Source organism: Ciona intestinalis, chromosome 5 (genome assembly GCF_000224145.3).
Source record: "Ciona intestinalis chromosome 5, KH, whole genome shotgun sequence".
NCBI classification, from domain to species: domain Eukaryota; kingdom Metazoa; phylum Chordata; class Ascidiacea; order Phlebobranchia; family Cionidae; genus Ciona; species Ciona intestinalis.
The window spans coordinates 1,949,807-1,976,440 of NC_020170.2; the positions used below are offsets into that span (position 1 = coordinate 1,949,807).

The 26,634-nt window shown below is 35.5% G+C and overlaps 4 protein-coding genes across 11 annotated transcripts; 3 read left to right on the plus strand and 1 right to left on the minus strand.

Moving 5' to 3' along the window:
• Window positions 1-390: 390 nt before the first annotated feature.
• On the plus strand, window positions 391-8,685 carry LOC100179336 (serine/arginine repetitive matrix protein 1). 8 transcript variants are annotated; one of them, XM_026834429.1, is made up of 15 exons: window positions 391-421; window positions 943-1,092; window positions 1,458-1,511; window positions 1,866-2,513; window positions 2,649-2,711; window positions 2,796-2,851; window positions 3,223-3,313; window positions 3,682-3,803; window positions 3,994-4,126; window positions 4,731-4,924; window positions 5,350-5,524; window positions 6,081-6,208; window positions 6,461-6,543; window positions 7,643-7,790; window positions 8,217-8,685. In XM_026834429.1, the coding sequence occupies exons 1-15, from the start codon at window positions 406-408 to the stop codon at window positions 8,397-8,399; spliced, it is 2,244 nt and encodes a 747-aa protein (XP_026690230.1). In that variant the 5' UTR covers window positions 391-405; the 3' UTR covers window positions 8,400-8,685. The 8 variants fall into 8 exon arrangements, 5 of the variants coding, with proteins under 5 accessions (XP_026690230.1, XP_026690232.1, XP_026690231.1 ...); XM_026834431.1 differs by having other exon boundaries at window positions 6,461-6,539; window positions 7,642-7,790; XM_026834430.1 differs by having other exon boundaries at window positions 6,084-6,208.
• Window positions 8,686-8,933: 248 nt separating this feature from the next.
• On the minus strand, window positions 8,934-11,069 carry LOC100181656 (BCL2/adenovirus E1B 19 kDa protein-interacting protein 2). The gene is made up of 2 exons (XM_002127857.3): window positions 10,887-11,069; window positions 8,934-10,643 (listed from the first exon to the last, which is right to left on the minus strand). Exon 2 carries the CDS (start codon window positions 10,639-10,641, stop codon window positions 9,565-9,567), a length of 1,077 nt encoding a protein of 358 aa, XP_002127893.1. The 5' UTR covers window positions 10,642-10,643; window positions 10,887-11,069; the 3' UTR covers window positions 8,934-9,564.
• A 246-nt stretch (window positions 11,070-11,315) lies between these two features.
• On the plus strand, window positions 11,316-18,559 carry LOC100184030 (POC1 centriolar protein homolog A). The gene is made up of 13 exons (XM_002127841.5): window positions 11,316-11,461; window positions 11,726-11,810; window positions 12,107-12,186; window positions 12,541-12,632; window positions 12,945-13,124; window positions 13,604-13,669; window positions 14,146-14,303; window positions 14,840-14,973; window positions 15,243-15,311; window positions 16,523-16,771; window positions 17,125-17,222; window positions 17,542-17,644; window positions 17,885-18,559. Exons 1-13 carry the CDS (start codon window positions 11,447-11,449, stop codon window positions 17,978-17,980), a joined length of 1,425 nt encoding a protein of 474 aa, XP_002127877.1. The 5' UTR covers window positions 11,316-11,446; the 3' UTR covers window positions 17,981-18,559.
• Window positions 18,560-20,786: 2,227 nt separating this feature from the next.
• On the plus strand, window positions 20,787-25,885 carry dusp6.9 (dual specificity phosphatase). Its single transcript, NM_001078470.1, is given in 3 exon segments — window positions 20,787-21,232; window positions 22,334-23,077; window positions 25,071-25,885. Coding segments are annotated over 3 exon segments (1,500 nt in total). The 5' UTR covers window positions 20,787-20,856; the 3' UTR covers window positions 25,451-25,885.
• Window positions 25,886-26,634: the final 749 nt, after the last annotated feature.

A 26,634-nucleotide genomic window follows, 5' to 3' on the forward strand; every position in this document is an offset into this window, starting at 1 on the left:
ATTCAAAAAAGCGGACAATCGGGACATATGACATGGCCAGTACGTGCCCAACAAAGTGGGCCATAGTATGTTATTGTACTCTGGTGCTTTAACACGTGGTAAAACCAAGTATGTGTAGTGTACTTTGTATGTATATACAAATGAAAGAAGGGTGGTAATAAATAATCATTTACATTAAAATATAGCCTACAACGGAAAGTTGCAATTAAATGGATACTGTTTTAAGAAAAAACATTACCTGGAAGGTCCGACATAAATTGCTGGTAAGACTTTGCCGCCAACTGTCACGTGCTTTTCGGTGAATAACAAAAGTAAACCGTGAATAGCGTCACCATGTAGTTCTTATTCATATTCACGATTTTACACAACATTATAGGACGAATCCTCCAGATTTTGGTATTTTTTATGTATTTTTCAAAAGGTAAGACCATCAGACGAGCAGAAAATTTTAAGGGTTAAAAGTCTTGGTTTAAAGTACGATTAAACAATTGGTTTTATTTTCACACTGCATTGTTTTAGAAAATATTAAGGAGAAAAGAAAATGGAAGTATCACGTAAGAGAATACAGAAGATAGCCAAATACGCAGGTTTATTGGTACTTTATTTGATGATCAGTTTTACTACAAAAACATTTCTTTATATACGTTTTTGTTTTCGAGGTCTGAGCTAGAAACAATAGAATGAATAGATATAGTAGTTTTGTGAGTCGTTATATATGTAGAAACTTTATACACTCAGAGTATGAGTGAGGCGAGGGCATCATTTAACATCAGAAAAGGTGTTTAATCATTTTTAATCAAGGTACAATTTAATTAGCTGTACATGTGCATGAAACAAGTACCCCAAAGTTTTTCCGTCTTTAATATTCTATTGAACATGTATATTCCACCAGTTATTTCATATATGTAAACTTACAATGTAAAATTTCACCGAATCACTCAGTTGGGAACCGCAGATCAGATATAGGCAAAGACGCACATAAAAGTAGTTTGCCTTATATATTATTGGAGGAACAGGAACATTATATTGTTTGTGACATGAGTCGTTCACCACCCCCACCTGCAGGAAGGCCATGGTATACTTCCCAACCAAGTAAGCATGTTAAATTCATATTATATATTAATAATAACTTTCTTTGCCTCTTTGTTTACAGTAGCGAAGATTTTTAAATATTTCAAACAGGATATAACACAAAATAACAGTTGTTAAAACATGCCAAACATATTTACATTAAATTAGAAGAAAATAAACTTGGTCACTACATCTAGCAGACAACGAGCCATTTGTCTTTGATTATTATCAAAAAAATAATAAAAAACTTTAAAACGAAAATTTGCACTGAAAAAAATATGCAAATTTTCTAATCTAATCACTCATTGGAAAAAAAATGCTCAAACATTCCGATCTGGGTTAGTTTGGACATTTATAAACCATATATTTATATAATGTTGGTTTAGACCACAGTGGAGGAGCTCCAGCAATACAAAGTAGTACTGAGCGAAGATCACCAGGTACTAAAATGACAACTTATTTGTTATACTGTATTATAGTCCATATATCTAGGCTGTATTGACTGACGTGTGAGGCACTTTTTGGCTCATTTGTCCAAAATTTACTTTATGAATGCGGTCCTATGGTGAGGCATACTATGGGATGTAGACCACAATGGTTATTTTTAATTCCAGAAAAAAAGACTTTTTGTTTATGACATAAATAAGCTCTGGTTTCCAAGCATATTGTAATAATAATGATCTCTCTGTCATTTTTTTAAAGTGAAACAAGTATTAATGCTATGAACATCTTTTTACTTCATGCAACATTATTTTAAAATTTTATTTCACTCCTTTTTTATTAACACTTTTTAGTCCCAGATCGAGGTCCTCCACCTCCGGATTGGTACAGGTGGCAGGAATATTACCGAGGAAGAAGTCCTCCACGAAACATCCCCCCACGAAGTCATTCCCCAAACCGTGCTCCAAGCCCCGACCACAAACGATCAAATAGCCCCCGTAACGATCGCTCTACAAACCAAAGAGTACCAAGTCCAAGACAGGAACGACCAGCCAGCCCGAGGGAAAGAATGCCCCCAAGACCCCCAAGCCCTCGAAGAGAAAGACCCCCAAGTCCTCGAAGAGAAAGACCCCCAAGCCCTCGAAGAGAAAGACCCCCAAGCCCTCGAAGAGAAAGACCCCCAAGCCCTCGAAGAGAAAGACCCCCAAGTCCTCGCAGAGAGAGACCACGAAGTCCTCCAGACTGGAGACGAAGATCACCAGGTCCGTATTACAGAGGACCCCCTTCCGATTGGCGCAGAAGTCCACCTCATTGGGCCCGAAGAAGTCCTCCCCGATATGGTCCTCCAAGAGGTCGAAGTCCTCCTCGTGGTCACTGGGGTCCACCTCCTCCAGAATGGGATCGTTACAGAGGACCACCCCCACCTGATCGTCGTTCACCGCCTCGTTGGGCTCCTTCATCTCATAGTTATGATAAAAGGTGGCCGCCTCCACCTGCACCAGGTATATAAAACAAAAATCTTAATTGTAACCTTTTTTCCTGGCACACTTTACAGCACCTTCTATACCTTCCATATTTTTTCAAATTTTAAATACCTTTAGTATTGAAGCATTATAAGTCCTGGTACTTTATTACAGCTCCCCCTAAACCGGATGCACCTGCACCACCAACACAAGTCCCTGCCCCAGCAACAACAACAGGTATTTACAAAGCGCATGCAGTTTAGTTCCACTATTTTAAACAAATCTAGGTTAAACAGATTTCTTATTGAAATAAATTCACAGTATCACCAGTTCCATCGCCTCAAGTTGATGCAAATAAACCAGAAGCAACTAACAAGGTAGTATTTTGGCAATTTTCTATGAATAAATACAACTTGTTTATCCTCACCGGCCGGAAAACACGGCTGTTAGTCGTTACTTTGTGGGTGATGGTTTCTTGGAGAAACTTTTTTCCTTGTTCAAAACACTTAACGACAAGCTCCAACCCAGTGGTGACTAACGGATTGTCAAAATTATCAGAATAAAAAAAGTTACGTATTAATATATATATATATAATCACATGTTTCATGATTCTTTGAGAAAGGTTATGTTAGGGCTCTCCAAACAGTATGCAATGTAAAACTTTGTTCCTATTAAATATTAAAACCAGGTATGAAAAACATTAAATTTTAGCATTAGCACCAAAAGTTAATGATTTTCTATTTATAGGCAGAAGAAACTCTGGTCCCACCAGGTGAAGAAAAAGAGGAAGTTATTGAAAATTTTGACCTTCCTGAATATGATGCTGAAGTACCTTTAGGTAAGATGGGCTAACTCTGGCCTAAACCCTAATCCTATGAAGTGCCTTGCCACAGGGCCGCACCCAAGCAGAATACAAAAAAATTATAGGATAGATTAGAATTAGAACCTATGAAAGAAACCATAGTTAATTGAAGTAACAAAATGTAGCATTGGGTTTAAAATGACTCCAAATTACTGGAACGCTAAAAACCTAAAATATTTATCTATTTTACGATCGGCGTTCCCTTTCAATTTGAATTAATGTTTTAATTATATAGTATAACACAGGTGTGTCAAAAAGAACAACCGTGTTTTAACTTTTGCCTTTTCCCACTATGAGAATATAAATAACTTCATTTATTCATTCACAGTCATACATTCATTCAGGTCAAAAATATGTGATCCCAGTTTCTGGATTCTTTTGCAAAATCTGCCACAAGTTTTACAATACAGAATCCAGTGCAAAGATCACACATTGCAAATCGAAAACTCACTATGATAAATTTGCTGTAAGTATTTAAATGGTCACTTACTTAACTGGTAATACTAATTAAGGTTACAAAATATTACAAGGAAACAGCAAAATGAAAGTTTTATTCCTGGAGCATATTTTGTGGATGTCGCTAAATTGAGTTAAAAATCATTTTATTATATTTTTTATTTATATAAATATATATATTTTTACCATATTTCCACTAGAAATGGCTATCTGAAAAGAAAGTAGCTTCAATAACCCAGAAGCGATCTGCCAGTGTTTCCAACACCAATTCTAATGATGGTGAGCCACCGAACAAACAAGTTAAAGTGGAAATAAAAATGGAACCACAGCAAGGTAAATAAATGAACATCTTGAAGAAATATAATCTAGTGTCATGAGAAACTATAAATATATTGTTGTATTGGTAAGTGAGCTTTTTTAGGACTGAAAAAATGGGTTACTGATAAGAAAACGCTTTTTATAGATTCGCATTTGATGTATGCCTAATTTTATCTTCTGAATTTAGGAATAGTGCTTATTTTCTGGTTTCGACATTACTAATTTTGTAGCTGCTATACAGTTTCATTTAGCCTATATTATGTAAAATCTGTTGTGGCTCTTTTTGTAAATTGCATGAAACTTTTTTCTTCACTAATCTTCTTTGGAAAATTTTACTATAACATAAAGGGACATATAGTAGGATAGGGGAAGATAGGACACCTTTAGCACATAATATTCAAACACCCTGACCGTGTTTCAAACAATGAACAACAGTCTATGGGAGTCATGAGAAAAAAGTTTTGGAATTATTTTAATGTTCTATGTTTACTATCAAAGGGGACAAAAAATAGAATGACAAGGTGTCCCATTTTCTCCCACTCTACTGTATAACAGAATTATCCTAACAATCCAAGTACAATTATAAACCAATAGTTTTGATATTTCTCTTATAAAACAGATGAAGCAAAATACGATCCTACCAACCCAACAGCTGTTGAACCAGCGGAGCAAAAAGAGGAAATAAAATCCTTGATATCATCGGTTGCACCTGGTCAGATCAGAGTTACAGTGACCAACACACAAGTGAATACTCAGAATGAAAATGATTCCGACACCAAAGAAGTAGATATGGATGAAGGGGAGCAAGACGAGGTGAATGCTAATATATTTAATTATGCTACACAACTTTCAACATATATTTCGATTACCAAAAAAGGCATGTCCACAAATTTAACTTTTTTAAATACTTACACCTTTAGACACAATAGTTTTCTGTTGTAACAGATTTTTTTCTTTTTGTTTTTACAATTTTATGTATGTAAACTTATAGTAATAAAATTCAATCTTTAGAGACATTATATATATATATATAAATAAAGAACATTTTCTGGTATAAGAAGTTGATATAGGCCTTAAGGTTTATATTAAAAACCAAAACTGCAATATAATGAAACTTAATCATAAAAACCTACAAAAACTACATGACACATAAAGAGTAAAATATTAATATTCTGTGCCAAAAAGTCAGGTTTTAAAAACAGTTAATATGTTATGTAACATTGAAATTTTTTGTACAGGATTCTACAATGAATGAATCCTCTGTAGCATTATTAGATAGCACGCCACTGGTTGATGAGAATTCCACCCCTGTGTTAGATGATAATGGTGAAAATGGAAGTATCAACCAGTCAAGTGACTATGATGCTGAAACTGATCAACTAATCACAAATGATGTTAAAAAGGATAATTCAGGTATTAAAATATGTTAAATGGTCTGTTATTTTTTAGGAAATGTCGAATTGTACATGATTGGTATATATTAGGAATATTTAAATTATTCAATTTTTCCCAATGGTATTCATTATACTGTGGGGTAAAATGGATACCTTCAGCACCTAAATCCTATATTTTCTAATTTAGTTTTAAGTAATTACCATTGCTCTTAAACTGCTAAGGATACTGTTATATAATTCTGTTAATATACTACAAAATGGTACAAGGAGAATGATAATCTTACCCAAAGCCACTATGTACAAATACTTTACTTTGGTAGTTAGGAAAATGCTATGGTTTTGCAACAGACTTTTAGGTTTTCACAGCATTGACTGGCATGTCATGGAATTTCAAGGCATGTACACTGTGGCGCCGCCAGGGGGTGTTTAGGGTGTCGCGACCCCCCCCTTTTAAACCAAAAAACAAATATATTTGAATATTTTTTTAATAAAAACCCCCTTTATTTTTTTTTCTGGCTGCGCCACTGCATGTACACATTAACGTGACCAAATATGTTAGACCTCATTTTGATTAGTAGACTGCATGGAAGCCACTCTTTACAATCTACGTAAGCTGAAAGTGGCGCAGTTGAAATCAAATCTTGAAAAACGTGGAATTAAATCAACTGGTTTAAAAACTTTGCTCATAAAACGCCTGGAGAAGGTAAGTGTGGATGGTTGGTAAACATCAGGAGAATTTTCTGCACATTGCACTTACATAATATCGGTTTGGGATATTTTCGCATATTTATTACAACAAATTTCGTTACATGGGTAATATATGGGTTTTATGAACACTTTAAAAAGGGTAAACTTTGGTGGTAATGATGGGGCTTGGGTACTTATGTAGGATTCTTTAATTATTTCATCAAATTTGATTTATGAACTGTTTTTCTTGACTTGCTTGTTCCATCAGGTTCTGTTGGAGGAGGCAGCTGCCTCAGAGAATGAAGAGAATAACAAAGAGGAGGAGGAAAATGATGAGATAGGTGGTGGTGGGTAGATTTCCGTTCACAGATTTTCTGTTATTCAGATGAGAATTAGAAAGAAGATCTGTTGTTTTACCAGAGAAATCAGGGCAGTCCACACTGGGTGAAAGGAGTTGAAAGTGCAGAAGATACTGTTTGCGAGAAATCTGTTTAAGCTTATTCTGAAAGAAACTTGCGAAAAATGTTTCAGTTAGTTGCGAAAATAATTTGAGTTGCGAAAAATATTTTAGTTGTTCGCATAGATTGAGAAGTAAAGCCAGTTCAAATTTCACTGAAAATAGTAAAGTGTTTATCTTAATTTTTTCATTCAATTTTACTTTTTTTATTGGTCAGGAGTTATGTAAAAGAAAAGACAAAATTCGGTTATTAAATTGATGTTTTAGTTGTAAGTTTCAGTGTTTGTACAGTATCTTGTGTATTTTCACCCTTTTGCCTTGTGGATTGCATATTTAGAACAGATGAGCTCAAGAAAAAGATGATGTGCTTAATAAAACACAGGTCTAAAAGTTGTCTGATCTTTCAGAATTTAAAAACGTTTAGTTTGTAGAGAACCTTAACAAGTCAATTTATTTAAATATAATAATGGTTTAAAATAATTTGACAAGCAAATTAAATACCGGGATTTTTTTACATAAATTTAAATGACTGCAAAAATCACACAGTATTAATCATAGCCACAATATATGTAATGTTATTTAAGCTTGTATACAAAAAAACAACTACTAAAAATTATATTGTGTAGGTCTAAATAACAATGGATCAGTTTTAAACGAATCTCTGTGATTCAAAGAATTTGTTATTCAGCTAGCTGTAACACAATACTTTAATTTGTGATTAGTCACATTCAATAAATGGTAAATAAAGACAGAAGTTAAGACCGACTTGGGTTAAATTTAAAATCACTTCCAGTGGTGTTATGCGACTCTCTTCGCTTTCAGTTTGTTATACAATTTTACACACAATTTTTATAATGCTATATATCCAATTGTCAGATATTTTTTAATTCAGTTTAGCATATTGTTTTTCCATAATTTTCCTTGAATAAAAATGTCTTGAAAATTTAAAACAGTTTTGTGGAAATCAAATACTAAACCTATGACTGATACAGGTGAAAATGAAGATGAAATTGTGGAAAATGAAGCTGAGGAAAGCCGAGACCAAATATTGACTTTAAAGATGATCGAATCTGATGTGGAAGCCTCGAATAAGAAAGAGCATTGGATCACTGAGCGAGAGTTGGAAAGAGAATTATTAGCGGTTTGTTTAGACTTGAATAAATAAATTATGTCTATTTATCCTTACATGGTGGGGCAGCTACAGTTATTAAACATGGGTGTTTCATATACCACATGCCCAAAATCTGTGGGTGTTTATTTTTTTCGGTTTGGCTGACAATTTGGATAACCTAACCTATTATAGTAGCTGTGGGGTTAAAGCATTAATTGTCCTATCCAAGAGCATATGATATCGTTATAGTAGCATCAAGCTTTGAACCCACTATCTTTCGGGACTTTGCGAGCACTCTAGCCATGGTGCTGGACATTTCTGTTAACGATTAAACAGTGAAATTATGGTTATTGGTTACCAGTAACTTTAGTTTAAGGAATAGTTTCTGAGTGGTTATTTTTAAAACTGTTTTATCATTACCCAAATGAAGAAAAAATTTCTTTGTTAACTTTTTAGTTGGAAGGCGTAAAACAAGTAAACAAACTTACATTTGAAAAATACAAAGTCGGAAAAAAGACGGTTGTCGAGTGGACTATCAGTGTAAACTTTGATGGGGAAATGTCGGAAGATGGTTTATTCTTTTTCATGCCGTCTCATCAACAACTGTCTTACAAAGCAACATTGGAAAATGAGGCGTGACTTGGTGGTTTACAAATTCAATGAAATACAATTGTTGTTGGGTTTTGTAATCATTGTTAAAACTTTTGAGTCACTATACATAAATGAACACCCAGCGGTTGGGGCTTTTAGTTTGTTTTAGATGTAGTATTTTCCACTGCACTAAAATACTTACTTGCCAATGTTGTAAGTTAGTTTAAATATCAATGAATTTTTTTATGCTCTCTAACACCTAATTTGAGTAATGAAGTTTTGTTGCTGTAATTATTGAACACGAAATAATAAAATTGCGTAATCACAATACTTATTTTTTTTGCTACTTTTTGCTTTCAACATCTTTTTTCTCCTAAAATTTTCTGTAACCCCTCACGATTAATAGTATATCATATATATGCAGTACTTTTTGTAAGCAAAATTGTTACAATCTTGCAGCCTATGAAGTTTATAACGCAAGCCCCAGTTTGTGAAGCCCTTTGTTATAGGACAAAATATATCTAATGATCAGTTAACCACAAGTCAAAATTAATGTTGATAAAAGTACACACCAGACCAATATAAATGTCTAAACTTTTTATTATTCGGTCTACATGAAAGTACATACAAACTAAATAATAACACTACAATCTATTGTCAACAGTGACATTAAACAGTAAAAGTTTCATTTGTGAGAGTTTGTCTGTTAAAGAATTAGGTTGCAAAAAAGAATAAACATATATTATATAAATAATGTGTTTTATGTAAGTTTCTATTTTAAATAGTAAACTTTACAAAGGGGAAATAATAAGGCTGAATATATTAGGATGCCAGTATAGGTAGGAAACGTAAAGGAATAAATAAATAGTAATGTTTGCATAAGCAGTGATATTTCATTTATATTGAATTTTATTTGAAGTATTGTATGAGTCTGTTATACAAGAGAGAAGTTGTGTAAATAAAATGTGTAAGGAGTAAAACTAGGTATATATGCAGGATAATTCATTAATTTCACTAAAAAAGTTTATATATATGTTAAAAATGAATATACCTGAAAAAAATCTCATTTTTGCAACAACTTTAGTTGTAATTCGGCAGTTAATATTATATAATGAAAATGTTAAATTAGGAGTTCTTACACCATCAATTCAGACATTTGTGTAACTTAATAAGAAATATTGCAATATGATACTGTATTGTGATGTTTTTTATTCTAGCCCTCTTCACTGCTAGTGGATGTCTTAACACACTCAGTTGAGCCATCAGTATTAACCACAACAGTATCATTGCTTGGTCTCTCTTTTTTTGGACTTGATATTTTCAAGTCGTATTGTTGAACCATATCAGGAATAACTACATTGTCGAGAGTTACCACATCTGCAAGCCTATGTAGCGTGGATACCAGCTTTAACTTCTTGCTGAATTTGGAACTGATAAACGGCCGGAAAAAGCCTATTAGAAACCGTATGTACCACGATGGGTGCACCACTACCAAACATTTGAGATTTTTTCTGAGTCGTCTATGGATCATTTGATAACATCGCTTCAACCAGTTTAATGGTGGTAGATTTTTTCTCCTGCATCCTCCGTTAAAAAATATGATCATGTAATCCTCTGCTACAAGCATTTCCAATGTGCTTACTATGTAAAGGAACAAATTATCCATAATGTAACGGTAATCAGTCTGCTGCGTATCTGGTAAATAACATGCAGAGAACACGACAATTGCATTTAAACCTTCTCCATAATATCCACCATGAGATAAAATCTGTCTGTAAGGAGTAACTGCTCCCATATCAAGTTTGTAATTTTTCTCACCAATCATGACGGTCCTCCAGTTAGTAGGAGCGGTAGTAACATCTGGGGTGGTTGGTTCACTTGGAGTTTTTTGCACAACAGGTGTATCATTATCCCACTCTAAATCAACACCAGAGTTTTGTTGTGGAGAATCAACGGAGGAATCAAGATCATCAGGAGTAGCAAGCTCCTCCGGAGTAAGCATCCCATCTATGTCCGAGTCCTCTGCATCACCAAACTGCGCTGTCAATTTTTTTCTCGCTCGTTCGTATTCGGATTCTCTTTCCACAGTTTCCAATCTTTGAAAACTTTGCCCTGGTTGTCCTGATAAAGCAACAAGATCATCTTCTTCCCAATTGCCTTCAAACATAATCTCCGTAGATTCATTGTTGTTTACGACTTCACTATTGGAGCGATCCTTGATACTCGTATCTGCAATCCCATCCTCCAGATCTTTCATGGAATTATCTAAGTTCGCACTGTCGTTCATCATATCTGTATTGAGAATCTTATTACACCAGGTTTAATAACGATTATATTTTACAAGCCAGGATTATTTATAAAAAAAAATTATTACATAGAAACTGTATTATGTAATAAAGTTTATGTGAACTTTAAAACTGTACATATGTAATAATCTGTTCATGTAAAAAGGCGGGAAGTGCTTCTTTTACTTCTGAAGTCTGATTTTATAATTGTATTTTGTATAAATACTTAAAGCAATTACATTTGACATACCTGCTGTTTAACACCATTCATTGAATGCTTGTTTATTTCACAGTGCTTCAATATATCGTAACATTTGCGCAGGATAACGGTGATTAATGTTCACAACACACAAATGCAGTTTAAATAACATACATATCTGTCTTCTGAGTGGCAACAGTGATTAATCAATAACTGTATATGGTAATTACCGTGCTGGTGTGAAGATAAATGAAACAATTTTATGAACTTTGCATGGCGCAAATACACAACTATGTGACTGCTAAAACATATATAAAATAGCATAAACGATTTAAATACGCAGTACACCACAGCTAAGCAAAAGATTAAAACCTAATCTCTTTGCGCTAAGTAAATAAATACAGCCTTTAAAAACGATATTCTATATTTATGTTTTTTCAAATTATGCGCTAGAGGGCGTAACTTTCCAACCGCGGGGAAAGAACCGTTGGTTTGAACTTTTATTTTGGAAAGTTTACTTTTATAAACGTAGCTGCAACTACGAAAGCTTGCCTAGTTACGAGGAAATCGGTGATATAAACGTTCGTGTTGTTATTGATAAAGATTTAAGTATGGCATTAGCCATGGTAAGTTTACAAGCTTGTAGTTTTTCGTGTATAAAAATCGTTTGTGTTGAAAATAGAAGTTACCATGTGTGTAAAGTTTCAAGTAAAATTCTGGCGAAAATGTGTATGTTTATATTAACAACAGTTTATTTAATAGGTATTATTTTTATGCGATATAAAACAAAACTTTGTAACTATTGTTGTGCACCACATATACCAAATTTAAAAATGCGTTAATAATTAAACAAAAAGTTAATCCCTAATTATATGTTTTTAAACTTACAGAATGATCCGACTTTGGAGCGTCAGTTCAAGGGACACAGAGACACAATAACCAGCTGTGATTTTAATCCCAACATGAAACAATTAGGTGACTGTTAAAAATAGTTTTACTTTAATTTTCCGTAATGTCAGTCATGTCTGTGTCTATACTTGCAGAGTGGGACATGAGTAAGAATGATCTTTTTGCTTTAGATTTGGTCCAGTATGCGTCTTGCACAAAAACGTCTTGGTTATACACATCATAATTTGTTCCATTCATGGCAATTAAAAACTTCTCCACTTTAAACAAATGTTGATCTATTTAAATTTACATTAATAAGTTATATATGTGAGTGATATGTGTTTAGTTTTTGTGTTGAAACTCATATTTGTATTTATCACCAGCCACTGGTTCCATGGATTCGTGTTTGATGGTTTGGAATTTTAAACCCAACATGAGATCCTACAGATTTGTTGGACATAAGGTTTGTTTTTAAAACAAAAATAAATTGTTTAAAAGAATTTTTATAACATTGCATAAAAACTTAGGCGAAATTTACGCAATAGTGAACTAGTGTTATTATCTATTAAAATCTATTTAATGTCTAGTTTAGTATATTTAAAATATAAAGTTGCAATTAAGTAAAGTATAAGCTACTAGAACAATAGGCTACGTATTGTTTGCAGTAATATATATATAATAATGACCTAATCTTACCCAATAACTATGACAGAAATAAATGAACAATTTACACCATATATAACACCTTTATTAAAAATTAAAAAAAAATTATTTTATCGAATTTTTATCCTTTGCTTTTTAACTTTTTTACCCATAGGATGCTATTCTCTCCGTTCAATTCTCACCATCTGGTCACCTTGTTGCTTCTGCTTCCAGGGATAAAACAGTTCGGCTCTGGATTCCTAGCGTGTTCGTATTTTTTTATATTATTTTAATATTATTGCTTGCATTTTGTTTATTATAAAATTCGTCAAAAATGTGTTATGAACTGTAAATTTTTATTCAATTTTTTTTAAAACAGGGTGTGTGCAAGAATTGAAGTTTTTCTTAAATTTCACTGGTATTTTTATACACTTACTTACATTATCTAACTGGATTAAATTGAGGTACTTTTCAACTTGACCCAAATCAATGATATTTCAATACACCTAAAGTCAGTGAAATTTCAATACCTTACGCTGAATTTATATTTCTCTTACTAATTTTCATTTCAATTTACAGTAAAGGAGAATCCACTGTTTTCAAAGCACACACAGCCACAGTTAGAAGCGTCAATTTTTCTAGCGATGGACTTCACTTGCTCACAGCAGCTGATGATAAAACTATCAAAGTTTGGTCGGTTCATCGACAAAAGTTTCAGTTTTCACTCACCCAACATATGAACTGGGTACGCTGTGCTAGGTAAGTCCCATTATTGAGTATATATATATAGATAATTTGTTTCAATGATATTCTATGTGGGCAAGACTTTTGTCAAGGACCTGGATTTAGGCCATATTTGACCCATTACCCTTTATCCCTCTGACCCTGCCCAAAGACCCAGGTTATAAATGTCTTTTTATGGGACCAGTGTAACACTGTCATTGCAACTCCATTAGCAACACACAGTTCTTAACTTGCAATAATATACAGAATTACAGAACTATTTAGCTTGTGGTCATTAGCATACTTTTTAGTGTAGGTTAATGAACCAAGGGATGCTGAGTTCAAGGTTCGATATTGCTAGTTTTGCTACCATACTTGGCTTGTTTGCTTTTATTTTTGTGTAAGACTTTAATGATAAATGTTCCATTTTAGTGGTGGGTGGCCTAATGTTTTTAACAATCATAAATATTAAATATAGAAATGACGATGGCATTAAAAATAAATTTGATTGACAGATTTTCCCCGGACAACAGACTGATTGTTTCAGGAAGTGACGACAAAACTGTAAAGTTATGGGACAGGTAATGTAGTTAGTTAATACTACAACATATTACCTCTTTGCATCTTAAAAATTTGAACATTTAGAGCTTTTCTCCAGAATAAAAATTTAAGAATAATTTTTTTGCGAAGTATGATATGGCAAATACAGTTGAATTTCATTTTGCTGTATTCCAACATAACGATTCTTAAGCTGGTAGTGTGTAACTTTCATCGGAATGGTGACAAACCTACATGTTCGCCATGAAATAACTTGCTTTTATGATCAGCGACAAACAAATCCAAAATATGGATTCCTATATTGCTACCAATTCATATTTCCTCTTTAAAGTTTTAAAAATTTGCACTTTTGCAAATTAATGGATTGGGCACTTTTTTATTAAGAAGGCACTCTTATTAGCGACCTACAGTAAATTAGTAATAAATTATATTTCAGATTAAAATATGTTTACAAACAGTGTTTTTTGGTTTCCGTTTAACATCTTTCACCATCCTACAGAAACAGTAAAGAATGTGTTCATACCTACTTCCAACACGGTGGTTTTGTCAACCATGTTGAGTTCCACCCAAGTGGAACTTGCATAGCAGCTGCTGGTACAGATTCAACTGTTAAAGTTTGGGATATTAGGACCAATAAACTTCTACAACATTATCAAGGTATCTTTCCACCTTTTTAGTTCTATAAACATTTTTATGTCTATTTTTGTCTAACTTTATTATTTTAATGCATTTTACCAACTTTGGTTTTTTGCTCTGTTTTTTTTAAAGCACTTGTCACCTAATGAAGTGGCAGGCTTCTAAATCTAGTCCATGTGATAGCTTGCGGTAAAGGACCAATCTTGGCCTGAACACCCCCTGTGCCACGCTGCAGGACCTTGCCCACATAGAATAGAACTTTTTGTTCCTAATTGTAATTAGAGTGATAAATATTTATGTTCTTTTTCCCTTGTTTTATTTGTTTTACTTTTTTTTTAATTAAGTTAGAATTAGATTTTTGTAATGTCTTTAAAAACGGCAACGACTAACATCATTAGTACACAGTACACTAGTGTTGGATTTTATCACATTTGTTTACCAATATTAAAAAAATTAAACACATTTCTATACCATGATTAATCTAAACGACACTAATCTTTCTTTATTTTGTTTTGTAAACTTGATTTTTACAACTTCATAATCTACATTATTAACAGTACACAGTGGACCTGTCAATCAACTCTCATTTCACCCATCCGGTAATTTCCTCATTACATCATCAAATGATTGTACCTTGAAGATAATGGACCTGTTAGAGGGTCGACTCTTTTTTACCCTACATGGACACCAGGTGAGAAGCCTTATTTTCAGAGATAGAGGTTATTTTTCCTGAATATAATGCAAATTAAATATTCACACAGAAAAAAAATTGTCGTAATTAGTTTTTGTGAAAACAATTGTTTGTAATATGTTTCTGTGAATATTTTTTGCATCGTTAGATCCCTTTTGTACTCAATTTGTTTGACTCATTTTTTGTTTGATACATATTTACTGTCACTTGGTGTGTTTTATAGTATTGTAAAAAGAACTATTATTAAAATTCTTTAATTATTTTATCAGGAACCAGTTACAGCGACAACATTTTCAAGGAACGGTGAATATTTTGCATCAGGTGGCGCTGATGAGCAGGTTTGTATATAGGATTTCTATCTTGCAGTATTTATATATGATTTTTATGTTGTAATGTTTATTGCTTTATGAAGTTTTTATTTTTTGCAGTAACTTTTATTTATTTTGTATTCTGTTTATACTTTAAAGCTATGAAAGGCAATTAACACATAGTAGGGTGGGGGACATGGGAAACCTTATCGTTCTATTTTCTCGCCCTATTTGGTAGTAAACAAAGAACATTCAAAGAATTATAAAACCATATCTTCATGACTTCCATAGACCGTGGTTAATTGTTTAAAACAGGATCAGGATAATTGAATATCATGTGCTAAAGGTGTCCCATCTTTGATCTTTCCCCACAGTACTCTTATATAGATTAGATTAGATTCAATGGCGGATTCTTTAAAATCCCCTAAGCTGATAATTAAACCGCCATTATTCATAAAGGGGTTAAACATATTGGCTGAAAGACCCAACAATTTAAACAGTCCCTTCCTTGTGCTACTGTTTATAGTTATGTAAACAGTAGATTCGTGATATCATTATTTTAAAATTAAACTTCTGGTTTAGGTTAGAAAGTTAAGCGTGGCATTCGTAACGTAAATTTATAACCAAAAAGATTGTGATCTTATCACTAACTTAAATGAAATGACCCTCATCAGTGCTATTAATAGTGTGTCTATGTAGTTGTGTGATTATAATAAACTTGACGCGGCCTGTGATGTTAATATTACCCCCCAGGGTATATGTCGCGATTTGCGAAGTCACTCAATTTAGACACAAATCATGTACAAATGTAACAATCAGTCATTATTGTACAAGATGTTAAATTTAATTGTTTTCATTTAATGACTAGGCCAATTATTCTAAAGAATGTGATAATGTGAAATAATTGGTTCATTCTGTTATATAGCAATGATAATTGTCTAACTATATGAGTGCTGAACTGCTGATCATGAACAGTTTCACACAACATATCAGTTTTACAGTTAAGAAAATAACAGTATTATGTTTTGATAGAGTGTAGAAAATATCAAGAAAATTGATAACAAACTAAAAAGTTCACATTTAAATATTGTGATGATTAATTTGACACTTTGATCTTTATGCAGGAAGTTTCACATTAACCCCTATTTACTTTTACACACAAAAAATGTCTTCAGTTTTAACTTTAAGCAACACTTTTGCTTTTAGGCACAAAAATTTCTAATAACTTGTCAATTTTTTAGGTGATTGTCTGGAAAACGAACTTTGATAAAAGTGATCTCACTGAGCGCCCCCTCACACAAACAACACATGAAGCAAAACCCACTGGTTTACGTGAGCCCACCTTTAAACAAGGAAATAATAACCCACCCACCCAACCATTAACACCCCCACGTAGACAACCTTTTCATTCAACTGGTGAACCAAAGAACATGATGGCAACTAAAGGTTCTGATATTATGGACATCGGCCCAATGTTGTCACACAGTACTGTAAGTTTGATGAAAACAAATTAGCAACAAATCAGTTTTATTATAGAATTATTAGTGCAAAAAATCTAACAAAAATTGTCAATATTAATAGTTAAATTTATGTGGTTTCACATTGTAAGTTTGTCAGCCATGTATTACAAAATAAGCTAAAAAAGTAAATTTCCTTTAACTTATGTGGAACATAGGAAGCGGACATGGAGTGTACTAAACTTAAAACCTGTGTTATATAAAAACTGTAATTGCCCCACCACATAAGAAAAAATAAAAATAATATTTTTTTAGTTTAAATTAAATTTGGTGTTAAATTTTTTTAAGTAAGTTTGCTAATGCAATATTATTAATAATTAATCCAGATGGAACATCCAGAAAGTGAAGCAGGTAGAGCAAGAAAGCAACTTGCTGACAGATCCATGAAAACTCCAACTAAAACAAATGTTGAAGATGTATCCAGGTAATTTGTCAAAGTACCGACTATGTTGTCTTCCAATGCAACCCTGACTAACTTGCTTTTGTCGCTTTCACATGACTGTCCAAATCACACAACGAAACATACCCACAAAGTTTCATGATAAATTACTTGAAATTGAAACGGTATGTGTTTGAAACAACTATACATAATCGGACATCCATATTGTAACCATTTTCCTATCATGATATAAATGGCTTGTATGGTTGTTGGGTACAAAACTCAGCACCGTTAGATTTATGATTGTTTTAATCCTGGTTTAGCGACTGTTGTTTTGTCAAATATACAAAATGACTTTTTCCAGGTTTGGTACCAGTATTACAGCTCCATTAGAAGAAAAGTCCATACCACCAAAGTTAGCAGCAACACTGGAACAAATAGTTGGACAATTGGATATGTTAACACAGGTAACAGATTCATAAAATACTTACTGTCCCACCATTTCTACATATGATGAATTATACAATCTGGGCTAAAATGTTCAATACTGTGGTGCCATTTTTACCACGTTTAATCTATGGAAAAAAAACAACTTATTGGTTCTAATGTTCACTGTTTAATACAGTGCAGAAAATTCCAGGATAGGCCTGCCCACTTTTCAGTTTTTAATACCTGCCCATATTTCTGTGTTTTTTATATTCATACAGACAATGACGATTCTTGAGCAACGAATGAGCATGACTGAAGACAAAGTGAAAGAATGTTTGGACAATCAGCATCAAATGACACGTCACACCGAGTGACGTTATAATGACGTCATTTCAAACACCCCATTCCAAATCGCGCATAAAGTTCTTATGAAAGATTATTGTGACGTGCTTATTCCCTATGTCTCTTCAAATAAGTTCGGTTCTCTAATTTACCAACTCTTGACATATGGATTAAAAACCACATACATATTACAAACCTGAGTGGGTGACGTCACTCAAGGTGTTCTGACATTGTTTCTTTCCGGGTATTTCCCTACTCGTGTCGTAGATTCGTTAGCGTAGTTGTAAAATCTATTTTTCGGTTCTGACTGTCGTGTTTTATTTTCGGATTATTTTCAAAATGTGCTTGATTGAAAATGATAACGTAATATTTTTATAATATTTTTTTAATTATTTTTCTTTTGCGTTTCATTACAAATAGAAGTATTGTGTATTTTTTTATCTTTTATCCTAGCTGTGGTTTGATTACGAGAAGAACCAAGATTGTAAAAAAAACTTTCATTTTAATGAAAAAGAATTTTGAAAGTATGAGTTATCTAAGCTCATATAAAATGTAGTTACCACGTATAATCCTTTCTCCCGCACGAAATTAAAAGTCGAGTTTTACGATAATTGGAAACAGCTGGTCCCGGAACACCCACGGTCAAAGACGTAAGTTGCTTGAATTTTTCTTCTGAATAATTGTGCTGTGAGATCATAATCAAGTATTTTGAAATGTAAGCAATTTGGATAATCTAAAAATTGTGTTGTAAAAATGCGGTCTCACTTAATACGTATGTAATGTGTGTGTATATAAAACGAGTTTTGCTTCAACTCAGTGGTCGCTTATAGGTTTTCTAAATGTCACCCAAACTTTAAAAAAATATCAAAAAATAGTCTCCACAAAATGACATACTTTGGAAGAGGGTGTGTATGAAACAAAACACCTGAGTTGTATAAACGACCTTCATTGCCCAACCACGCAAGGCTAAAACAAGATAAATCCATTTACGCTTGGTGTATTTTTACCTTTTTGGTAAACGGTGAATGTGTGTCAGATCTTCATAAGGTATAGATTTCTGTTACGCTAATTACGTACACATTAATTATAGAATTGACGGCAAACATGGAGAATTACTTTTGTTAAGAGAAAATACTTCACTGTAACCAAATAACGGACATTGTAAACCAAGAAAAGGCTGGTTGTGTTATGTTAATAATATATTTGTTGTCAAAATACACTGCTGTACCTTCAGCCCGTCACGGACTGCAGCTAAATAGGTTGATGTAATGCACTGTAGAATTTATCACAAAACATCTACGCCTCGGATTAGACGAAAGTGGTAACAGGATTACTTGGTAATGTCACACGAATTAAAGTGCGAAATTTGCCAATTTTCCCTTTATAAGCCCCTAATGATAGGCTTTCTATATATCTAGTGTATTGGTAGTTATAAAAGTGTTAAATAGCTAGTTTCAAGTGCAGGCCTGCAATTTTCTTTAAACTCCCTGATTATAAAGATTTTATGTTGTTTTTATTGGAACTAGAATATTGTCACATACAAAAATTTACCAAGTATTTCATTCGGTTTTCGATCCAATGTAGTAAACAAGTGTACGTGGCTGATAAAACGCACTTTTGTGGTTCGTCTGGCCCGAAAGCGCTGAAAACAAATATTGATTTTATTCAACCTTCGTAGCATCCGGTTCAACGAAGTAATTTTCTCACAAACTTTTCACAAAGCCTAAAGCCAGCTACATTTTTACACTTCATTGACTGGATTACCCATGTCCTGTCAACAAGTTAGGAGACGTATCAACACGTACTGCGGAAGCAATAAGACAAACGGTATTAGGGATATAGGCGATTTTGAATGATTGATATAGTAGGGTAGGGTAAGCTGAAACATGTTTTCTTTTTTTGTCATTTCATTTGATAGTAAATAATGACTATTTACAGAATTGTAAAGATATTCTCACAACTCGGAAATAGCGGTGTTATTTTTAAAAATACGATCGGGAAATATGGTTTTTAGGTGGTATCCTATCTTACCCCACAGTACTATATGTTGTAGTGAAAATAAAGCTCATCATGCCAAAAATGATTATAAATTGTTATTAAAGAATTGTCCATTCGTAGGGAGGGCGATAGAGAGTTGAGTTTGAAGGATATTGCGTCAACGGTTACATGATTTGAATCAGTTCGTATTGGCTGCAGATAATGTACATAATGTACGATAAGGCTAGATGTTCTTGGTTGATGCTGTATAGTGTATATTTACCAGTTACATTTAAAATACTTTTTAGTTTGGGGGGAATTGCGATGTGTTTACATTTATTTAGGGCTGCTAGTTTATTATAGAATGTAATAACTTGTACAACATGTTGTGTATCGGAAACACTCAACGAGAAGATGTGCAGACAGCAAGTCTACTTGATTGGAATCCATAGGAATGTTGGATTGGAGGATCTTATCTCGCTTTCAATGCGCGAAGTGGATCGTTTAGTTGTTTCCGCCCCCTGGACGGCCGAAGCAGCTCAGATTAGCTTATCGTTCTTTTTCTCTTTCGACCTCCGGCAGTTCACTCATTCGTATCCCGCTCTCTTTTTGAGCACTTATCTGCGGCACCAGAGGTTAAAAGAGAGAAAGGAAGCGGCGCCTTTGTTTCTTTATTTCCCGTTTCGCAGTCTGTCTGCCGCTGTTTTTTCCTCTCGCGAAAGTCTCAAACAAAAAGGAGGACGCTGTTGATTGTCAAGCAGAACGAATAAGCCGGCGACTGGGTTGGTAGAAAAGTGGCATCTGAATGCGTGTATTTCGAGAGTTAGTTTTAAACATAATTAAATATGAACTTGTATTTCAGCAACGACAGCGTACAACTTTATAAGTGACTACGTGTATTATTGCTTTCTAATCTTCACTGAGAACTAGTATGAAAATGGCAACGGAAAACACTATATACATCAACTGCGACAACTTGAGAGATAAATTGTATCGAAACGATGAAGTTCTTCTGTTGGATTGTCGATCAAATGATGAATACAGACATGGCCACATCAACGGTGCACATAACATTGTTCTACCACAACTTATGATGCGACGACTGAAGGCAAACAAGCTTTCATTGAAAAGTCTTGTACCGCCAAATTTTCGCCAAGAGAAAGAAGCGTTCTTAAAGAAATGTACAACTTCTCATGTTGTGGTGTACGATCATTTCACCGCCGACCTTAACAACAACGATACCACGATGTTGGCGTTGCTGTACAATCGAATGAAGAATGAAGGCTGTAATGTGTCGGTGCTAAAGGGTGAGTACATAGTGTGCGTTTAATTTGTATGAAGCTCGGAGGAAACGGCCGCGGGGCCATGTATACCATTGATGATGCTAAATATTAGTTGTGTTTCATACAGCGCTGAAACGCAGGAAATTAATAGCGTCATGCCCTTCAATGCGGTTTAAATTACCGAATCCTAATGCGGTTTTAAAGTCGGCCACTTAAAACCACCAAGATATCTGCAGCTGCCCGGCAACCGCGTAAATCGACGCCTCGCCCGGCTTCAGCAAATAGGAGATCGTAAAATTAACGATCAACAGACTGCCTGAAGCGAGTTGCGGTGAATCATAGAACTGCCTTGTTTAAACACTAGCCAGTTTACGGCTTCGCTTCTCACGCGAGCCCGTCACGCTTAAGTGAATCTGTCGCCAGCTAAGAACGAGGCTAAAGGGTGTGCGCTGCGGTCGACACGTCTCTTGGGAATAAGGTTCACGACTTGAGCTGTTTACCGTATGGTCAACTAACACACAGCGCCCAGAGGTGTTCCGCAAATACGCGTTATATGACAGTAATGACACTGTGTAACTTTCCATTTGGTAGCTTGTATACGCGCCGCTGTGTGTCTGCAGATTCGTTCCGCTTCGCTGATAAATATCTCGGTACTTTTCCATTGCTGAAAGCGCAACAACCGTTGTTTAATCAAGCTTCGTTGGCTTCAATAATGAACACGCATATATTTGTTTAAACAATGAAAACACATATGACGATATATCATTCGTCGCCTCACATTTCCGCAATGACTTCTATCGTTTAATTTCAACCCACCAAAAAATTAATCAAATCATCGCGTTTTCGATGTTACAAAAAAATAAACATCATCATATTTACAACCTTTACCTATTTTGTAAGATGTTAAATATTTCGGTCGATTAACATAAGCATTTCTACAACGCCTCGGGTTAGTGCGAGTTATGTGACCTCGGCGCCCAAACCGAGTCGTGCCCTATCTCACCGGATGTATGGTCTAGGAGAAACGACATTCGTGTCCGCGATAACGCAATTTGTTTTACATCTGTACATACCATACACAACCTATATTCGAGCGCATTTTGATCAGATAACTTTCCGGTTTAGGAGGCTACACGAAGTTCCAAGTCGACTTTCCCGACTTCTGTTTAAAAGCTGGTACCACTGGATCCAGTGATGCAGACGACGAAGATGGCGGCAGTGATGAGTCCGCTGCATCATCACCAAGAGGAGGACGCTGCTCCCCGCTCTCTCCTCTTACCATTCATGCTCCGTCCATCCTCGGACTTGGTTCCCTGAGAATATCTTGTGATCACGAAGAAGAAGAGTCGGACAGTGTCGAATCGCGTCTTGGTCGATCTAGAAGAGACCGCCCATGCGACAACCATCGCCACCATAATTGCCTCCGTCATTCAGATCGTTTCAACAGCGAGGGTGAGTCTGATGACCCGAACAGTGCTAACTCTCTCTCGTCAAATGAAGGCAACGTTCCTCTTACCCTGAAACCAATTCCATCATCCCATCCATGCACATGTTGCTCATGTGACAAGGCACCTCGCAGGACCATTCCTCAATCCCCGCAATGCCCCTCTCCGTCCCCCGCACATAACTTATATGGTGGAGCGTCTGCTCCCGCCGAAATTCTCAACGGACTTTTTCTTGGTTGCGCTAAAGATGCCTCCAACGCCGCCGTCCTTGCTGAGCACAACATTACTTATATTTTGAACGTCACCCCGAACCTTCCCAACGTATTTGAGAACGATGGCAAATACAAGTACAAGCAAATCCCGATCACCGACCACTGGAGTCAGAATCTCTCCCAATTCTTCCCGGACGCGATAGCCTTTATCGGTAAGTTTCCGTAATTAATAAATTTAATATTAAACATCTTCGCCGCAAGCCTCACCGTCGTATTATCGCTCTTCCGCCTATAAACCAAATCGATTAGTTTACATTCATAATGCATAAGCTTCCTATGCCGGCCGTTTTTGGAAACGGACATAAAGGATGTCGGTTGTTTTCAAAGGCATCTGCGCAATCTCGCAGTCAAATGACGTATAAACATTCTTGACATATTGTTTATCTCTAAAACTGCTGGGAGATTAGACCCGAACGAATCCGGCCTCGTCACGCGATAGCTCGCCCCAGGCAAGTCGAGAACAACCGTTATAAAACGCCACACTTTTCCGCCAGAGTTAAACTGGGTCAAACGGATTCTCCCATTCTAATCCGTCTTTGTTTTTAATGAAAGAATTGTCCTCCCTTACACCTGCTGTTGTGTCGTAAGTTTCCGTTGTTACCCTTTCTATAGAACAGCGAGGACAAACAAGTTTGAATGAATTTTCGCTGTAGGGTGTGCTGTTAAGTCAACACTTTCCGCTCGTAAAAAAACTAAGTAATTGAATGAGTCTTTTAAATAGCTGCGCACCGTCTGTTATGCGCATAAAAACGATGATTCACTTCCCTTTTCAAGAGTCGGGGGTTAAATCAGGTGTGGCGATTAAATTCGCTTCTTTCACCTGAACAGGATCGAATTTCTATTCAAAATTCGGGGAAATTCAGAATTTCTCCCGCGCAGCCAAAAGTAAACGTTGGCTTCTCAATCGCGGACTTAAGCTTACCTCAAATGCAAAGGAAACATGTCCTGTGAAGTGTTTGGGTTTTTAAGCGATAAGTGGATAATCCTAGCTCTTATCCGAACTTGGCGTCACGTTTTGAATTATCGACCTCCAGCGCTACCATGTTATGGGTTGCTATTCCGTGGAATAGCGTCGAACAATGACTTATTGTATTCGAACTTTAGCCAACGTGAAATCCCGTTCCGTGCCAACTGAAAAAGAATGTCGACGAAACGGTTTGTGATGCAATAAACTTAATCGAGGCGTCGCGCTATCTTCGGATCAAAAAATGAGAAACGAGTTTCTAATTTCCCCCGAGACGCCAGCCAAACGCACTTAACTATCCCAAGAGATTATGAAGGTCTAATTCAAACTTAACCGACGTCAAGTAGCGACCTGGAAGCGAATTCTGCCTCAAACCGTGCGAACGACAGGATATCTCTAAAAATAGCCCAGTTTTATTTTGGAATCTTTTGTCCAGTAATTTCTATATACACGTCGTTACAAAGGGTTGAAATTTTTGACATGGCTACCCCAAAGCAGTTTCAACCACACGAACAGTCGGAGCGGAACCGTCTCTATTGTCATCAGGGCCAAGTAATCGCTGGTTCAATCTTATTAACAGGCATCGTATTGCGCATTCTCACGGGCAGAACTCGGTTCAAGTTGAAACAAACAACATTTAAGCGACTGAATGTCTCCAATCTTTCACTTGAGGAAATGAACCGACGGTTTCTCACTTTAAACGCGTTTAACCTTCCACTAAAAACCGCGGTAATCTGCTCGGTCGGTTACACAGCGATACTTGAAACTTAAACCAAAACAATCACCGTTTCTCACGATATATCGGGTACACTTAATGCACACAGGGGAAAAGTTACTGGCAGTTTTCTATCTTGAGCAAGTTAAGGTATTGAACTTGAACAGCCTTGCGTGAGAACTAGAGCCAGATTATCTTGACAGGGAAATCTCTGTATGATAACTATGGTGCCGGGGCGATCACCCGGCGGCTATTTTTGTCTCGATATCCGGACAAAAGTGACACGCAATCGCGACCGAATATAAACAGGACACATCGTAACGAGCGGTGTAGAAGATTCTATTTATGAACTTTCCGCTACACGTCTTCTTTACACCGATGTTTTGAGGCTTGCGGTTATTTGTAACACGTATTTCAAATGAATACATTTTGAATTGGACTTGACGTTTATTATTTCTTTCTACAGACGAAGCACGCTCCAAAAACTGCGGTGTCCTGGTTCACTGTCTTGCTGGCATCAGCCGATCGGTCACTGTCACAGTCGCTTATCTGATGCAGAAACTCAGATGGTCACTTAACGATGCTTACGACTTTGTTAAACAAAGGAAAAACAATGTCTCACCAAACTTTAACTTCATGGGACAACTTTTGGATTTTGAAAAAACCCTTGGACTCGGAGAATACTCCTCTTCCACGGAGAACCCACTCTCCTCCGCCTCCCAAAACCACCCACCAACCCTCTTCTTTACCTCACCCCCACCCCCAACACCGACCCTCACCCTACCCGTTATGAAGGGTAAGAAACGCGAGCAGAGATCTGCCTTCATCCTCCCCAATCTATCCTGATTTGGCTGCGACCAATACCGTAGTGGAAGATGGTACGCGAAGTTTCGAATCCTGAAAGTCGCTTGCACTGTGAGAAGAGACCAACTGGCGCTGGCGTAGAATTGATGACGTTAACCACTTAAATTATGACGTCACAGAGCATACGAACGGTGGTCGAAGATAGCTGATCGAGCTGCGTATACCCATGAGGGTTATGACTTACTGTGTTGATTGTCTTCCTATTTACCACCAGTTGTTTATCTGAATGCGTGATGTCACAATCTAGCATTTACCCGCAATTATATTCGTACAAATGTTTACGAAAAGCGCTGCTTTTTTACAAATGTGTTTCAAATTTTGCTAATAGCACAAGCACCGATTTTAGCTTTTTAAATAATCGTGGCATTTGTTGTTACTGATCGAATTAATTATCAAAAATAAAAATGGAACTTTTGAAAAATTTTTATGTGATGTTTTTTTGGACATTTTATACACAGTTTAAATCCTCTAGTCGTTCACCATAACCAGAATATAGATCTGTGTCGGTAGGTAAACATATCGCTAGGCTGTCGAATCTACACAAATGTATACGTAGTAAACTGCGTTAATTCACCGTATAGTAGAGAGCGCACGTTTTGGCATAGCCAGTCATAGTGGTCTGATTGGCGTATATACGTCCGATCAGTTAAAGATTACGCAATATCCGTTGTCGTCTGTAGCACATCTACGGATGTACATTGTGATGAAATAATAGCTACATCCAGCAGTCGAACGCTTCCTACCGAAACCCATTGTCATGTCATAGTGATTAAATGACAGCGTGACTGGAACCGCGATTACAGCAAAATATTTACGACGGTGGATTTTCTTAGTATAGCTTTAAAAAAGTATAACTGTTATGTAGTGTTCCAATTTAAATTCAACCTTTTTGTACATATCAGACATTTTTTGCTGAAATTAAATTAATAATAATTTGTTTCACGCAATATATTTATTCTCGCGTGGCGGGGCAACGACTGTTGTTCACAAATTATTGCGTATGTAATTTTGTGGCCATTTTTTTTAATTTTTTGTTTCCTTTTTTTGTACTGTTTTGGAGCAGTCAATAGGAACCAGATAACATGGTGTTTAGGTGTGATTGCTGAACAGTTAAAATAGTGAACTAACATTGTACATTTCTTTTTAAACTTTAGATTTACAAACTT